The sequence below is a fragment of the Crotalus tigris genome, unplaced genomic scaffold, assembly GCF_016545835.1.
Source record: "Crotalus tigris isolate CLP2741 ecotype Arizona unplaced genomic scaffold, ASM1654583v1 scf7180000018016.4438896, whole genome shotgun sequence".
Lineage (NCBI taxonomy): Eukaryota > Metazoa > Chordata > Lepidosauria > Squamata > Viperidae > Crotalus > Crotalus tigris.
In genome coordinates, this window is record NW_024096778.1 from 4,094,808 (window position 1) to 4,108,172 (window position 13,365).

The 13,365-nt window shown below is 40.2% G+C and overlaps 1 protein-coding gene across 1 annotated transcript; it reads right to left on the bottom strand.

Moving 5' to 3' along the window:
• Positions 1-6,170: 6,170 nt before the first annotated feature.
• On the bottom strand, positions 6,171-11,144 carry LOC120309404 (proto-oncogene Mas-like). The gene is made up of 4 exons (XM_039346584.1): positions 11,011-11,144; positions 9,418-9,503; positions 8,695-8,734; positions 6,171-7,447 (listed from the first exon to the last, which is right to left on the bottom strand). Exons 2-4 carry the CDS (start codon positions 9,443-9,445, stop codon positions 6,499-6,501), a joined length of 1,017 nt encoding a protein of 338 aa, XP_039202518.1. The 5' UTR covers positions 9,446-9,503; positions 11,011-11,144; the 3' UTR covers positions 6,171-6,498.
• Positions 11,145-13,365: the final 2,221 nt, after the last annotated feature.

The window sequence follows — 13,365 nt, forward strand, 5'->3', positions numbered from 1 at the left end:
CAGGTATAGTTGAGGATGAGTGTTAAGCACTTCATGGTCCCACATGGTCCAACTTAGACTTATATATCACTTTATAGTGCTTTACAGACCTTTCTAAACAGTTTACAGAGTTAGCATATTGCCTGGGTCCTTATTTTATCCACCTGAGATGGATGAAAGACTGAACCAACTTCAAGCCGGTGAGAATCAAACCATGTGACTCCCTGTTCAATAACAAGAATCCCAGGATTTCCAGTTGCAGTTGTTAAATGATCGTTCAAGTCATTAAATGGAGGGAGTCCCTGGTAAGAGTCCTTCACCCACCCATCTCACTTCCATCCAGGGCTTTTTTTGTCATAGAACACCCAGAACGGAGTTCCGGCACCTTTTTTGGATGGAACCTTGTAGGGTAGGCAAGGTGGGTTGTATGATGTATGTGATTTCCGGTACCTTTTTTTTTTTTTTACAGAAAAAGCACTGCTTCCATTTATGTTCTTTTGGACACATTGCACAATGACAATAGCGGGGACAGCCCCAGGTTCCACTACCACACAGGTGCCCTTCAGCACCAAGAGATGTTATCAAGATAGCAGTCCTTTCCTTCTGTATGTGGACTTCATAAAAGAAAATAATTCCTGATGCAGCTTCTGGGCATAACTATCAAATGGTCAAGTGCAGGAAATCAAGAAAAATACAAGTTTCTAAGAATAGTTTCTTTATTGCTGTTTACCAATAGACAGGAATCTTGCCAGAGTAAAGCACACTCAGCATATCTGTCAGATAAATCCTAAGAAGGATTTAGAGAGGATCCCTTCTGAGCCTCTTTCTGCATACCAATGACTTAAGGACTGCTTTGCCTGATAGCTCCTTGAGAAAGAGGCCTTCCCTCCTGCAAACATTCCTCCAAATCAAATGAAATATTTATTTTGATCATAGACCAGCATAAAAAGGGTAGAATGCAAACAAAAGCTAAAAAAAAATAAAATACATAAAGTGGAAAAATATTTTGAAAAAAGCTACTATCTATTTCTATCTATCTATAGTATATCTATATCTATATCTATCTACATCTATCTTGACTCTGCTATCAATTCCCCCCTCGTCCTTCTCTTCATTAAACTAGACATACCCAATTCCAGTTCCTTATATGGTTTACCCTCCAGTCCCCTAATCATCTTTGTTGCTCTTCTCTGTACTTTTTCTAGGGTCTCAACATCTTTTTTACATCGTGGTGACCAAAACTGGATGCAGTATTCCAAGTGTGGCCTTACCAGGCATTGTAAAGTGGTATTAACACTTCACATGATCTTGATTCTATATTAATTAAGATTGACTGAAATCAGATATGAGAAGATTGTTATCATACCTTACTGAAAAAAAATGCTGCTCAATTGAGTTCCATCACAGGGCAGAAGACTCTACTGGATTAGCTGAGCCCATACTAATGGGCTCCTAGTCCTACTCTGGTCTCAAAAAGGAACATTTTGCAGATAATAAATGACCCCAACACAAACTCTGCCTTTACCAGAGACATACCTAGTGATGATGGGAAGAATCTCAGATGGAACCAGTTGGTCTCTTTGGGAATCTAAGGATGAGATCTTTTTCCAGTGAATCCCGTTAGTTGGCACTTGATGCAGTTACAGTCAGAAAGAGGAACTGAGCTGGACCCAGCTGCAAACTTTCTGAGAGAAATAACTTGTCTGATGTTCTTCTCTGAATTTCGCAACTTTGCAGAAAGGATGCCAAAGAAGCAGTTAATGATATAATCATATCTTAAAGAAGAATCAACCAAAATGTACCAGCTTCAGATGCAGATTACCATGGATTTCAAATTCCTGGAAACCAGCCACTTAAAGGAAGAACATCTTATGGCAGCCTTTGTTAATTGTGACAACAATTTATATTTATTATTTGTTAAGTTTGTATGCTGCCTATATCTCCATTGAGTGGCTTGTTAAGCTAATGTACCAAGAAACAATGCAAGCTTCCACCATTTTGACCATTTAGTCCTATGTGCCAATCTTACTGGTGAGGATATACATGTAACCAAATGCAGTCTTTCTTCTGGTTGGTTCAACCAAACAGACAAAACCTGGAATGACTTTTTGGTGTGTGTGTCTGGAAGGAGAAGATTCCTGAAGGGAGCAGTAGGTCCCCATGGCCTATAGGGAAGATACTGGTGGGTCTCTTTCTTTCTACTTTCCTTTGACATTCTCTTAAAAACAAAATGGTGTCAGGAGCAAGGAACCAAGAAAGACACAGAGGTTTACTCAGATTAGTTTCTTTATTGTTGCTCACCCATTGACAGAAATCTTGCCAGACTAGAGCACAATATGCATATCTATTTTATATACTCTGTGAAAGGCTGCAGGAGGGTCCACCCTGTGCCTCTTTCTTCATTCCAAGGATTCTTGGTCGATGTGCCTATTACTCCTTGGCAAAGACCTCCTCCCTCCTGCGATAATGTACATCCGACCCCATATGGTAAATCCGTAATAACTTCCCCTTATCCCATTAACCACAATGGATGAATATTAAAATGCATGAAACTGTAGGAGAAGTATAGGCAAAACTGGTGGAGTGGGAGAGTTAAGTAAATAATCAGCCTACAGTTGTTATGTCCCCCCAAATGATCCATAAAAAGAGCCGAGGTGGCGCAGCAGTTAGAGTGCAGTACTGCAGGCCACTTTAGCTGACTGTGTTCAGCAGGTCAGCGGTTCAAATCTCACCGGCTCAAGGTTGACTCAGCCTTCCATCCTTCCGGGGTAGGTAAAATGAGGACCCAGATTGTTGGGGGCAATGTAAATATATATATATATATACATTGCTTACTGGTGTACACCGCTTAGAGAGTGCTTGCACTTAAAGCGGTATATAAATAAATAAATAAATAAATAAATAAATAAATAAATATTCAGCCCACCTTGAATTCCATTGATGTTTATCTGGCTCTGATTTGGATTGGAACTTTAGGTGACAAGATTCTTGTTTATAAGCTTGAGCAATCACTGCCTTACACCAGGGGTTGACTGTGAAGAAACTGCAACAGATGAACCCCAGGAGGCACCAAGCCAGGAAGAACCAGAAGCTTATTAGAAATAGGCACTATCAGAACCGCTTTGAAATCAGATAGTGAAATAGGGCCTCCAAACCCTGGGCCTCCGGGATTAGAGCAGAGAGCAAAGCCAAGAAGCTCAGTGAGGCTCCTTGCCAAGCAGAGATCAACTTAATAGAAAGAAGTGGCTGCAATCTGATTTAAGCGAGAGTACTGACCAGTCGAGTTTTTTGTGTTGGAAACAACTATTCCATGTCCTGCCCTGCTGCGTTGCTCTAGTGTTCTAGAATTGCAGTAGCAAGTCACAGTTATAATTAAATGAGGCACCAAGTGACTCCTTGTTCAACAACAAGAATCCCAGCACTTTGAGTTGCAATTGTTAAATGATTGCTCAAGTCATTAAATTGAGGGAGTCCCAGGTAAGAATCATTCACCCCACCTATCTCACTTCCATCTATGTCAGTGGTTCTCAACCTGTGGGCCACGACCCCATTTGGGGTCGAACAACCATTTCACGGGGGTCGCCAAACAATACCGTCTGCCATTTTCCCCCCTTTTCCTTACCTGTCCTACTCCCTTTTATTCTATTGGCTTTTGAAAGCCAATAGAAGAGACTCTCTTGAATAGAGTCTAATTCTATTGGCTTTCAAAAGCCAATAGGAATTGTCCAGGCTGTCTCTGCCTTGCTGAGCCCACCAAAAGTCCCATTCTGCAAACGGTGCTGCAAGTTGTCTGCAGTGAAGGCGATCTGTGTGGAAGTTTCCACCCCTGCCTGCTGAGCAACTACTAAAAATGTAAGTAAAAGAGGGCCAGGAGTGGGAGGTTGGAGGCCGGCGGGTGCAGCGAGAGTTGCTGGCATGCATGGGGCCTGGCGGGTGCCTTATCTCCCTTGGGCTGGGCCAGCTGGTGGCCCAGCCGGTGGTTGACCTGTGCCGTTTCTGCCACTTGCCAGCTACGCCTCAGCCGGCGCAGGGGGCAGCACCACGCATGCACGGTGCTCCTGGGTAGGGAAAGTCCTTGACTTACGACCAGTTGGGTAGTCCTCGACTTAAGACTGGTTGGGGGTCGTGGCATTAAAAAGGTTGAAAACCACTGATCTATGTTGTTTTGGACACATTGCACAATGACAGTAGCAGGGGCAGCTCCAGGTTCCATTACCACACAGGTGACCTTCAGCACCAAGAGATGTTTTCAAGATGGCAATCCTTTCCTTCTGCATGTAGACTTCAGAAAAGAAAATAATTCTTGAAGAACACAACAAGTTTCTAAGAATAGTTTCTTTATTGCTATTTACCAATAGACAGGAATCTTGCCAGAGTAAAGCACACTCAGCATATCTGTCAGATAAATCCTAAAAAGGATTTAGAGAGGATCGCTTCTGAGGCTCTTTCTGCATATCAATGACTCAAAACTGATTTGCCTTTAGGCATATATTAGAGAAGATAAAAAGTAGAGGGAGGGTCCTTCTGAAATTGAGCAAATAATCAAAAGAGACAAAACTCCTGAATCTGTCATAACTCTATGGATTAAATTTCAGTTCTTTGATGGACGTGGCTAAGTGGGATTATAGGACATGAAATTTCACTTTAAATTGAATTTCAGATAATTTCAGAAGCAGAAACAAACAAACAAAAACATATAGATATAAAGAGAGACTTTATGTGTGACTGCCATTTAAGCTTGATTCCTGAAAATATTTGGGCAATTGCACTAATTGGTCCTGCACATATGCATGAATTATTTCATTTTTTATAATTGCAAAAACAGATGAGGAAACAGATAAGCAATAAGCATAAAAACCATGCATGTAAAGGGGACTATGAAAATGGCTCAATTCTTAATCAACCTCAAATTAAGTTTGCTGTCATTAGTCTTTCTGACTTCAAATGGTTCTCACCTAGACATGATAGAACTGGATTTGCTGTTATGACAAGCCTCGGTAGGCTTAAATAGTTTCAGCAAACTATTTAAAACAAAACATGGGTTATTTGAATCCAATCTAAAATTGAATCTGACCCATAGGCTTTATGTGATTGGCTTCTGGCTTCAAGTACAAAGTTATTGTTAAATGCAGAACATTTTATACATTTAAGATTTATAGTTTCTTATTTGGCGGAAATGGCAAAGATTTCAGCTTTCTTGAAAGATCAATCGCAAGAGAAGTACCTTCTGGTATGGAAAAGATGGATAGATTTCATACAATATAAGTTGGATATAAAAAAAATATCATTTAGTTTTTGAATAATTTATATTTAAAGTTTAAGATATTTTATAGATATTCTTTTTTAATTTTTTATTTTCTTTTTTATTTTATCTTTTCTTTTTCTGTTTCTTTTCTTTCTTTCTTCTTGTTTTCTTTATATATTGTTGTTAATTATTTTATAATTTCTTTAATCAATGTATTTAGATTTGCTTATGGTTTATACGTGTTTTAAGATTTTTTTTTTAATTTTAATTAAGCCTGTATTCAGCTCTGGGAAGGTCCGGGGAGGGTAGGGGAGGGTTGGGAGGGTTTGGGGAAGGGAATTTCTTTTTTGTAAAATTTAAAAAAATTTCAATAAAAAAAAAAAACTGATTTGCCTTTTAGCTCCTTGAGAAAGAGGCCTTCCCTCCTGCAAACATGTCTCCAAATCAAATGAAATATTTATTTTGGTCATAGACTAGGATAAAAAGGGTAGAATGCAAACAAAAGCTAAAAAAAAAACTAAAATACATAAAGTGGAAAAATATTTTGAAAAAAGCTACTATCTATTTCTATATATCTATAGTATATCTCTATCTATCTATCTATCTATCTATCTATCTATCTATCTATCTATCTATCTATCTATCTATATCTATCTATATATCTATCTTTCCCTTTTTCTATATCTACATATATATCTGTATCAGCTATACCTATCTCTACCAATCTTCTTCTTCTTCTTCTTCTTCTTCTTCTTCTTCTTCTTCTTCTTCTTCTTCTTCTTCTTCTTCTTCTTCTTCTTCTTCTTCTTCTTCTTCTTCTTCTTCTTCTTCTTCTTCTTCTTCTTCTTCTTCTTCTTCTCCTTCTCCTCCTCCTCCTCCTCCTCCTCCTCCTCCTCCTCCTCCTCCTCCTTCTCCTTCTCCTTCTTCATCAACTGTATCATCTATATAGTGGTACCATGGTAGCATCATAATAACATGTAACATATAAAAATACATATAATCAGTTACACGTTTAAACTTTCATTCAGTAAGACTTAGTCCTGATAGTAGTTTTATGAAATAAAAAGGAACTATATCAACTAAAACATTTCCGGTAAACAAGTGCTACAGATTGTAAAATACAGACACAGCAATACTTCCTGCTTCCATATCTTTGTTTTTAAGCATTTTGCTCAATAAATTGTATCCATTCTGTATATTCTTAAGGAAATCATATTTTATGTCCCAAATAATCCTGTATCTTCAAATATTTTATATGCAATATTTATGACCCTTCACAACTGGTCTTCCTTCATGGTTTGCTGCTCTTCTGGGCTGCCCTTCTCATCCTTGAAGACTCTTTGCAGAGCAACCTTGTATGATGCTCTGGGCTGGTCCTTTCCTCTCTGCTTCCTCCCAATGAAAAAATAAAGGAGAGGGTTGATGCTGCTGTTGAGAGAGGCGCATCCTATCCCCATGGTCATGAGGAGGAGATTATAGGTATCAAAATAATGAATGACATAAAAGACATTCATTGGGAGAGAAAAGAGGAGGAAGAAAAGAAGAGCTAGAAAAATGGTGGTGAGCAACTTTCTTTGACTGCGTTGCGATTTAGACCTCATGTGAATCCAGAGAGTCACAGTGGACACAACCATGAGAGGTGTACAAAGTAAACCATTCACAATCAACTGGTATAACAAAGGTGAACTTCCAAAAGTCTTGGTCTGGTGGAGAAGGAAGTGCACTGCAGAGAGCAGGAAGGAGAGGATCCAGATGAGGCCACAAACCAGGGTGGACAGATATGGAGGACGATGGCAGCGATGCCAGAGTGGGAAGAGGACAGCCACACACCTGTCCAGGCTGATGGCCGTCAGCAGAAACTGGCTAGCAGAATAGGTGAAGAAAAAGAGCTCAAAAAATAACAAGAAAAAGGTATCAACCACATATGTCCTTTGATTCAGAGTTAAGACGGTGACAAATATTTCTGTCATAATGAGGGATGCGAGGACCCCAAAATCAGCCATGGAGAGATTCAGAATGAAAGTGGTGAAAGAATTCCTCTTAATGGAAAAGGCCAGGAGGTAAATGGTCCTTCCATTTCCCACCAGGCCTAAAATGCAAATAAGGACAATGAACCCATCGATAAGATTTCGTGTTAAATTATCGAACAGTTGATCATAAGGAAAAGGAAGGAATTCTTGTATTGCAGAAATATTAGGAGCAATTAAGGTCTCCTGATCTATCCTAATAACAGAAAGAGAGAGAAAGAGAATCAGTCCTTCTTAGAGAAATAAATACATATATATATAGTACATACATACACCCATACAAAGACACATATATACACACAGACACACAAACACATGCACACAAACATTTTCTTAACTTACACATATCAAGAGATATCTGCTTTTGGACCGCGTGATGGCAATTACATCCCTAAAATTAAAGTTTCTTGCAAGGTGGAGAATTGCTACAATCGATTGGGACCCAAGTTTCTACGCAAAATCCTTCAAAGTCTATTTCAGGACAATTGACATCAATTCCCTTTATTAGCCATTGTGGCTGAGCGCAGAGTAGGGTTACCTGGTATTTGAACAGGCAGAAGAGCAACACAAACAATCGGAAAGGAGAAGAAATGTAGGGGGAAGATGCAGCAATCATTTAATATTTACGTTCTTTAGAATAACGGCCCCAACCCTCTGGGCACCAGGGGTTTTTCTGTGGACTGGGGGGGGGAGTGGTTTTGCGTGTTGCCTGCATCTCGCAGATGGGTCTTCGCTTGTTTGCGTGGCCCAGTTTCTGGCAAGCTGTGGCCACGGACCAGGCATTGGGGACCCCTGCTTTAGAGAGTAAGGGATGACAAGTGTGCAAACAGGCACACAATGTGACATGCACTTTGAGAGGAACATGCTAGTACTAGCAGTTAGCTTTCAGTATGTAATTGATTAAGATCTTGTCAATTTCAGGTCAGAGTTTGTTAACTTTAATAACTATACTTAGCATTTATTAGACAAAAGGTGTTTACTTTGGTACTCAAAAACTCAAGACAATTTTAAACTCCATCTGTCGGTTGGAGGAAAGGAGGGCAACAAGTAGCACATGTCCTCCTTATGACAGATGTCTACTGACTGTAGGTTAGAGAAAGTTATGATCAAAGGTTCTGGAGATCGTGAGTTGATGGCCTTTTTCCCAAGTAAAGGAAAAAGGATGTGGGCGTATAGGTGAGATTTGTCATATGATCAAGAAAGTCCCATGGATTTCAACAAAGACCAACGAAGCGGAAATGTTCTCCTGATTATGTGAAGAGATTATATGGAGAGTTGAGCAACCTCCACCATAGAAGAGTCCCTTCAAAAGAAAGGGATCCTGTTCCAGCAGGCACAAATGGGCTGAGCAACAAAGCAATTCTCCTTTCGGAATATCATGAAATTACTGGATGGCTAACTCCATTCCTGCAAAGAAAATGTTTTGTATCATAATACACTTACGAGTGGTATGTCTCCCAAATAAGATGGATTGATGCATTACCTAAGGAAGCAATAATAGTCAGTCATTGATTTGATCAATAACAGCAGGCAGAAAAATGCTAATGTGCTTTATAATCTTCATTCACATTGATTTCTTTCTTTCTGAATGGGAATCTCTGAATGTATAAATAAAAAAAATCCCCAATAGATGTCCCCCCCATCGTTGCCCAGACAGCTATTAGCCAATAATCAGTCTTTATGATCCTCTAATTACTTAACCTGATAATTAATTCAAAATAATTTTAAAAGTGCTCATTTAAAAAGTAAAGTATTTTCTCCACTCTTGTTTTTCCATCATTTTTAGAAATGCTTCTGTGCATCTAATCTTTCCCCCCTAATTAAAGAAGAATAAAGAGGTTGATTTTATCCCTTGTGTCCTTCCAAAGGACAATTCCAGGTTGACGTTGCCTGTAGGAAGTGACAGGTATCAGTGTGCTGATATTCTTAAATTCTCCGTAAGACTTACTACTTTATATGAATAAATCCATCAGAAGCCATTTTGTGAATGCACCCACTGAATGTTTTGAAAATGCCAATGCAATCCCCAACTCATGATTTGCTCCTAGAGTTTCAATTCTGGAATAAACTCACGAATCACTATGAACCCTTGAGGTTTTCTTTGTCAATAGTACCCACAAAGGAAAGGAAATGTGTTATGGAATATAGTTTTCATGCTTTTCATACCTCCTGAGTAATCAAATTGCTGCTCCATTGTGCAAAAAGTGTTTGCTTGCTTAGAAAAGTTCAAATTCGCGGATAAGGTGGACAACCTGGGGAAATACAATTATTAAAGGAAAACAAACTTCTGACCGTCAAAATGGCTGAAAGGAATTGTGTTGTTGGGGAATTCAAAGCCATTGTCGGTTTGCCATTCGTCCAAACAAGGGTAGCCCTTCCTACCTTTCAATCAAGCAATACAATTTATTTACAGTTCAAAACCAAAGGAATCAAAAGACCAGAAGACCAACAACCATTAAAAGGGAATTTTAAAAAATAAGATTTATTTTTTGGAAAGATGGCAGTTAACAATTAATAGCATGAGATTAGAAAAAAATTAACAATAGCATTAGCACTCTGTAGAGATGACCTGATGAAATAACTCATGGATTAAAAGAGTTAAACCTTTTTTTATGGATCTTAGTTATTAGCTGGGAGCAGCTGAATGAATAGATTTCCTTATCTTCAAATTTTGCTCTAAAACAAAATGCTCCAAACACTGTTTAAAATGCTTCCATGTTCCTAGCTGTTTCCTAGCAATTAGCACTTAGACGTGTATATCACTTCAAAGCACATTACAGCCGTCTCTAAGTGGTGTACAGAATCAGCCTATTGCCCCCAACAAATGAGGTCTTCATTTTACTGACCTTGGAAGGGTAGAAAGCTGAGTCAACCTTGGGTCGGTGAGAATCGAACTGCTGGCAGTTGGCAGAAATTAACCTATACTACTGCATTCTAACCACTGCTCAACCACGGCTCTTCAATAACAACAACAATAACAACAACAAATATAATAATAGTTGGAAGGCACCTTGGAGGTCATCTAATCCAACTATTGTTCAGGCAGGAAACCCTATATCGTTTTAGACAAACGGCTGTCCAGTCTCTCCTTAAAAGCCTCCAGTGTTGGAGTATTCACAGCTTCTAGAGGCAGGTTGTTCCATTGATTTATTGTTCTAACTGTCCGGAGGTTTCTCCTTAGTTCTAGGTTGCTTTTCTCCTTGATTGGTTTCCATCATTGCTTCTTGTCCTGCCTTCAGGCGCTTTGGAGAATGGCTTGACTCCCTCCTCTTTGGGGCAACCCCTGAGATATTGCAACTCTGCTATCAATTCCCCCCTCATCCTTCTCTTCATTAAACTAGACATACCCAATTCCAGCAACCGTTCCTTATATGTTTTAGCCTTCAGTCCCTAACCATCTTTGTTGCTCTTCTCTGTACTCTTTCTAGAGTCTCAACATCTTTTTTACATCGTGGTGACCAAAACTGGATGCAGTATTCCAAGCATGGCCTTACCAGGCATTTTAAAGTGGTATTAACACTTCACATGATCTTGATTCTATACTTATTAAGATTGACTGAAGTCAGATATGAGAAGATTGTTATCATACCGTACTGGAAAAAAATGCTGCTCAATTGAGTTCCATCACAGGGCAGACGACACTACTGGATTAGGTGTTCCCATACTAATGGGGTCCTAGTCCTACTCTGGTCTCAAAAAGGAACATTTTGCAGATAATAAATGACCCCAACACAAACTCTGCCTTTACCGCAGACGTACCTGGTGATAATGGGAAGAATCTCAAATGGAAGCAGTTGGTCTCTTTGGGAATCTAAGGATGAGATCTTTTTCCAGTGAATCCCGTTACTTGGCACTTGATGCAGTTACAGTCAGAAAGAGGAACTGAGCTGGACCCAGCTGCAAACTTTCTGAGAGAAATAAGAATAACTTGTCTGATGTTCTTCTCTGAATTTTGCAACTTTGCAGAAAGCATGGAAAAGAAGCAGTTAGTGATATAGTCATATCTTAAAGAAGAATCAACCAAAATCTACCAGCCTGAGATGCAGATTAACATGGATTTCAAATTCCTGGAAACCAACCATTTAAACATCTTATGGCAGCCATTGTTAATTGTGACAAAAATTTATATTTATTATTTGTTAAGTTTGTATGCTGCCTTTATCTCTATTAAGGTGACTCTGAGTGGCTTGTTAAGCTAATGTACAAGAAACAATGCAGGCTTCCACCATTTTGACCGTTTAGTCCTGTGTGCCAATCTTACTGGTGAGGATATATATGTAACCAAATGCAGTCTTTCTTCTGGTTGGTTCAACCAAACAGACAAAATCTGGAAGGACTTTTTTGTGTGTGTGTCTCGAAAGAGAAGATTCCTGAAGGGAGCAGTAGGTCCCCATGGCCTATGGGGAAGTTACTGGTGGGTCTCCTTCTTTCTACTTTCCTTTGACATTCTCGTAAAAAAATGTGGTGTCAGGAGCAAGGAACCAAGAAAAACACAGAGGTTTACTCTGATCAGTTTCTTTATTGTTGCTCATCCTTTGACAGAAATCTTGCCAGACTAGAGCACAATATGCATATCTATTTTACATACTCTGTTGAAGGCTGCAGGAGGGTCCACCCTGTGCCTCTTCCTTCATTCCAAGGATTCTTCGTCGATGTGCCTATTACTCCTTGGTAAAGACCTCCTCCCTCCTGCAATAATGTACATCTCACCCCATATGATAAATCCGTAATAACTTCCCCTTATCCCATTAACCATAATGGATGAATATTAAAATGCATGAAAATGTAGGAGAAGTATCAGTAAAGCTGGTGGAGAGTGAGAGTTAAGTAAATAATCAGCCTACAGTTGTTATGTCCCCCAAATGAGCCATATTCAGCCCACCTTGAATTCCATTGATGCTTATCTGGCTCTGATTTGGATTGGAACTTTAGGTGAGAAGATTCTTGTTTATAAGCTTGTGCAATCACTGCCTTACACCAGGGCTTGGACTCTGACTCTGAAGAAACTGCAACAGATGAACCCCAGGAGGCACCAAGCCAGGAAGAACCAGAAGCTTATTAGAAATAGGCACTATCAGAACCGCTTTGAGATCAGATAGTGAAATAGGGCCTCCAAACCCTGGGCCTCCGGGATTAGAGCAGAGAGCAAAGCCAAGAAGCTCAGTGAGGCTCCTTGCCAAGCAGAGATCAACTTAATAGAAAGAAGTGGCTGCAATCTGATTTAAGCGAGAGTACTGACCAGTCGAGTTTTTTGTGTTGGAAACAACTATTCCATGTCCTGCCCTGCTGCGTTGCTCTAGTGTTCTAGAATTGCAGTAGCAAGTCACAGTTATAATTAAATGAGGCACCATGTGACTCCTTGTTCAACAACAAGAATCCCAGCACTTCGAGTTGCAATTGTTAAATGATCGCTCAAGTCATTAAATTGAGAGAGTCCCAGGTAAGAATCATTCACCCCACCTATCTCACTTCCATCTATGTCAGTGGTTCTCAACCTGTGGGTTGGGACCCCATTTGAGTTTGAACAGCCATTTCACGGGGATCACCAAACAACACCGTCTGCCATTTTTCCCCCTTTTCCTTAGCTGTGCTTCCTTAGCTGTGCTTCCTTAGTTGTGCTTCCTTAGCTTTTGAAAGCCAATAGAATAGACTCTCTTGAATAGAGTCTAATTCTATTGGCTTTCAAAAGGCAATAGGAATTGTCGAGGCTGTCTCTGTCCTGCTGAACCCGCCAAAAGTCCCATTCTGCAAATGGTGCTGCAAGTTGTCTGAGTGAAGGCGAGCTGACTGGAAATTTCCACCCCTCCCTGCTGAGCAACTACTAAAAATGTAAGTAAAAGAGGGCCGGGGTGGGAGGTGGGTGCAGGGAGGGTTGCTGGCACGCATGGGGCCCGGTGGATGCCTTACCTCCCTTGGGCTGGGCCAGCTGGTGGCCCACCCGGTGGTCAGCTTGCGCCATCTCTGCCGCTTGCCAGCTACGCCTCTGCCGCTTGCCAGCTACACCCTACGCATGGGGCAGCACCACGCATGCGCGGTGCTCCTGGGCAGGGAAAGTCCTTGACTTACAATCAGTTGGGTAGTCCTCGATTTACGATCGGTTGGGGATCGCAGCAT

Excerpts from the sequence above, each read along its gene's own strand:
- LOC120309404 (XM_039346584.1), bottom strand. The coding sequence starts at position 9,445 with ATGGAGCAGCAATTTGATTACTCAGGAG. Across the intron at positions 8,735-9,417 it reads GCAATTTGATTACTCAGGAG|GTAATGCATCAATCCATCTT; the intron begins GTATGAAAAGCA and ends TTGCTTCCTTAG. Across the intron at positions 7,448-8,694 it reads ATTTGGGAGACATACCACTC|GATAGATCAGGAGACCTTAA; the intron begins GTAAGTGTATTA and ends TTCTGTTATTAG.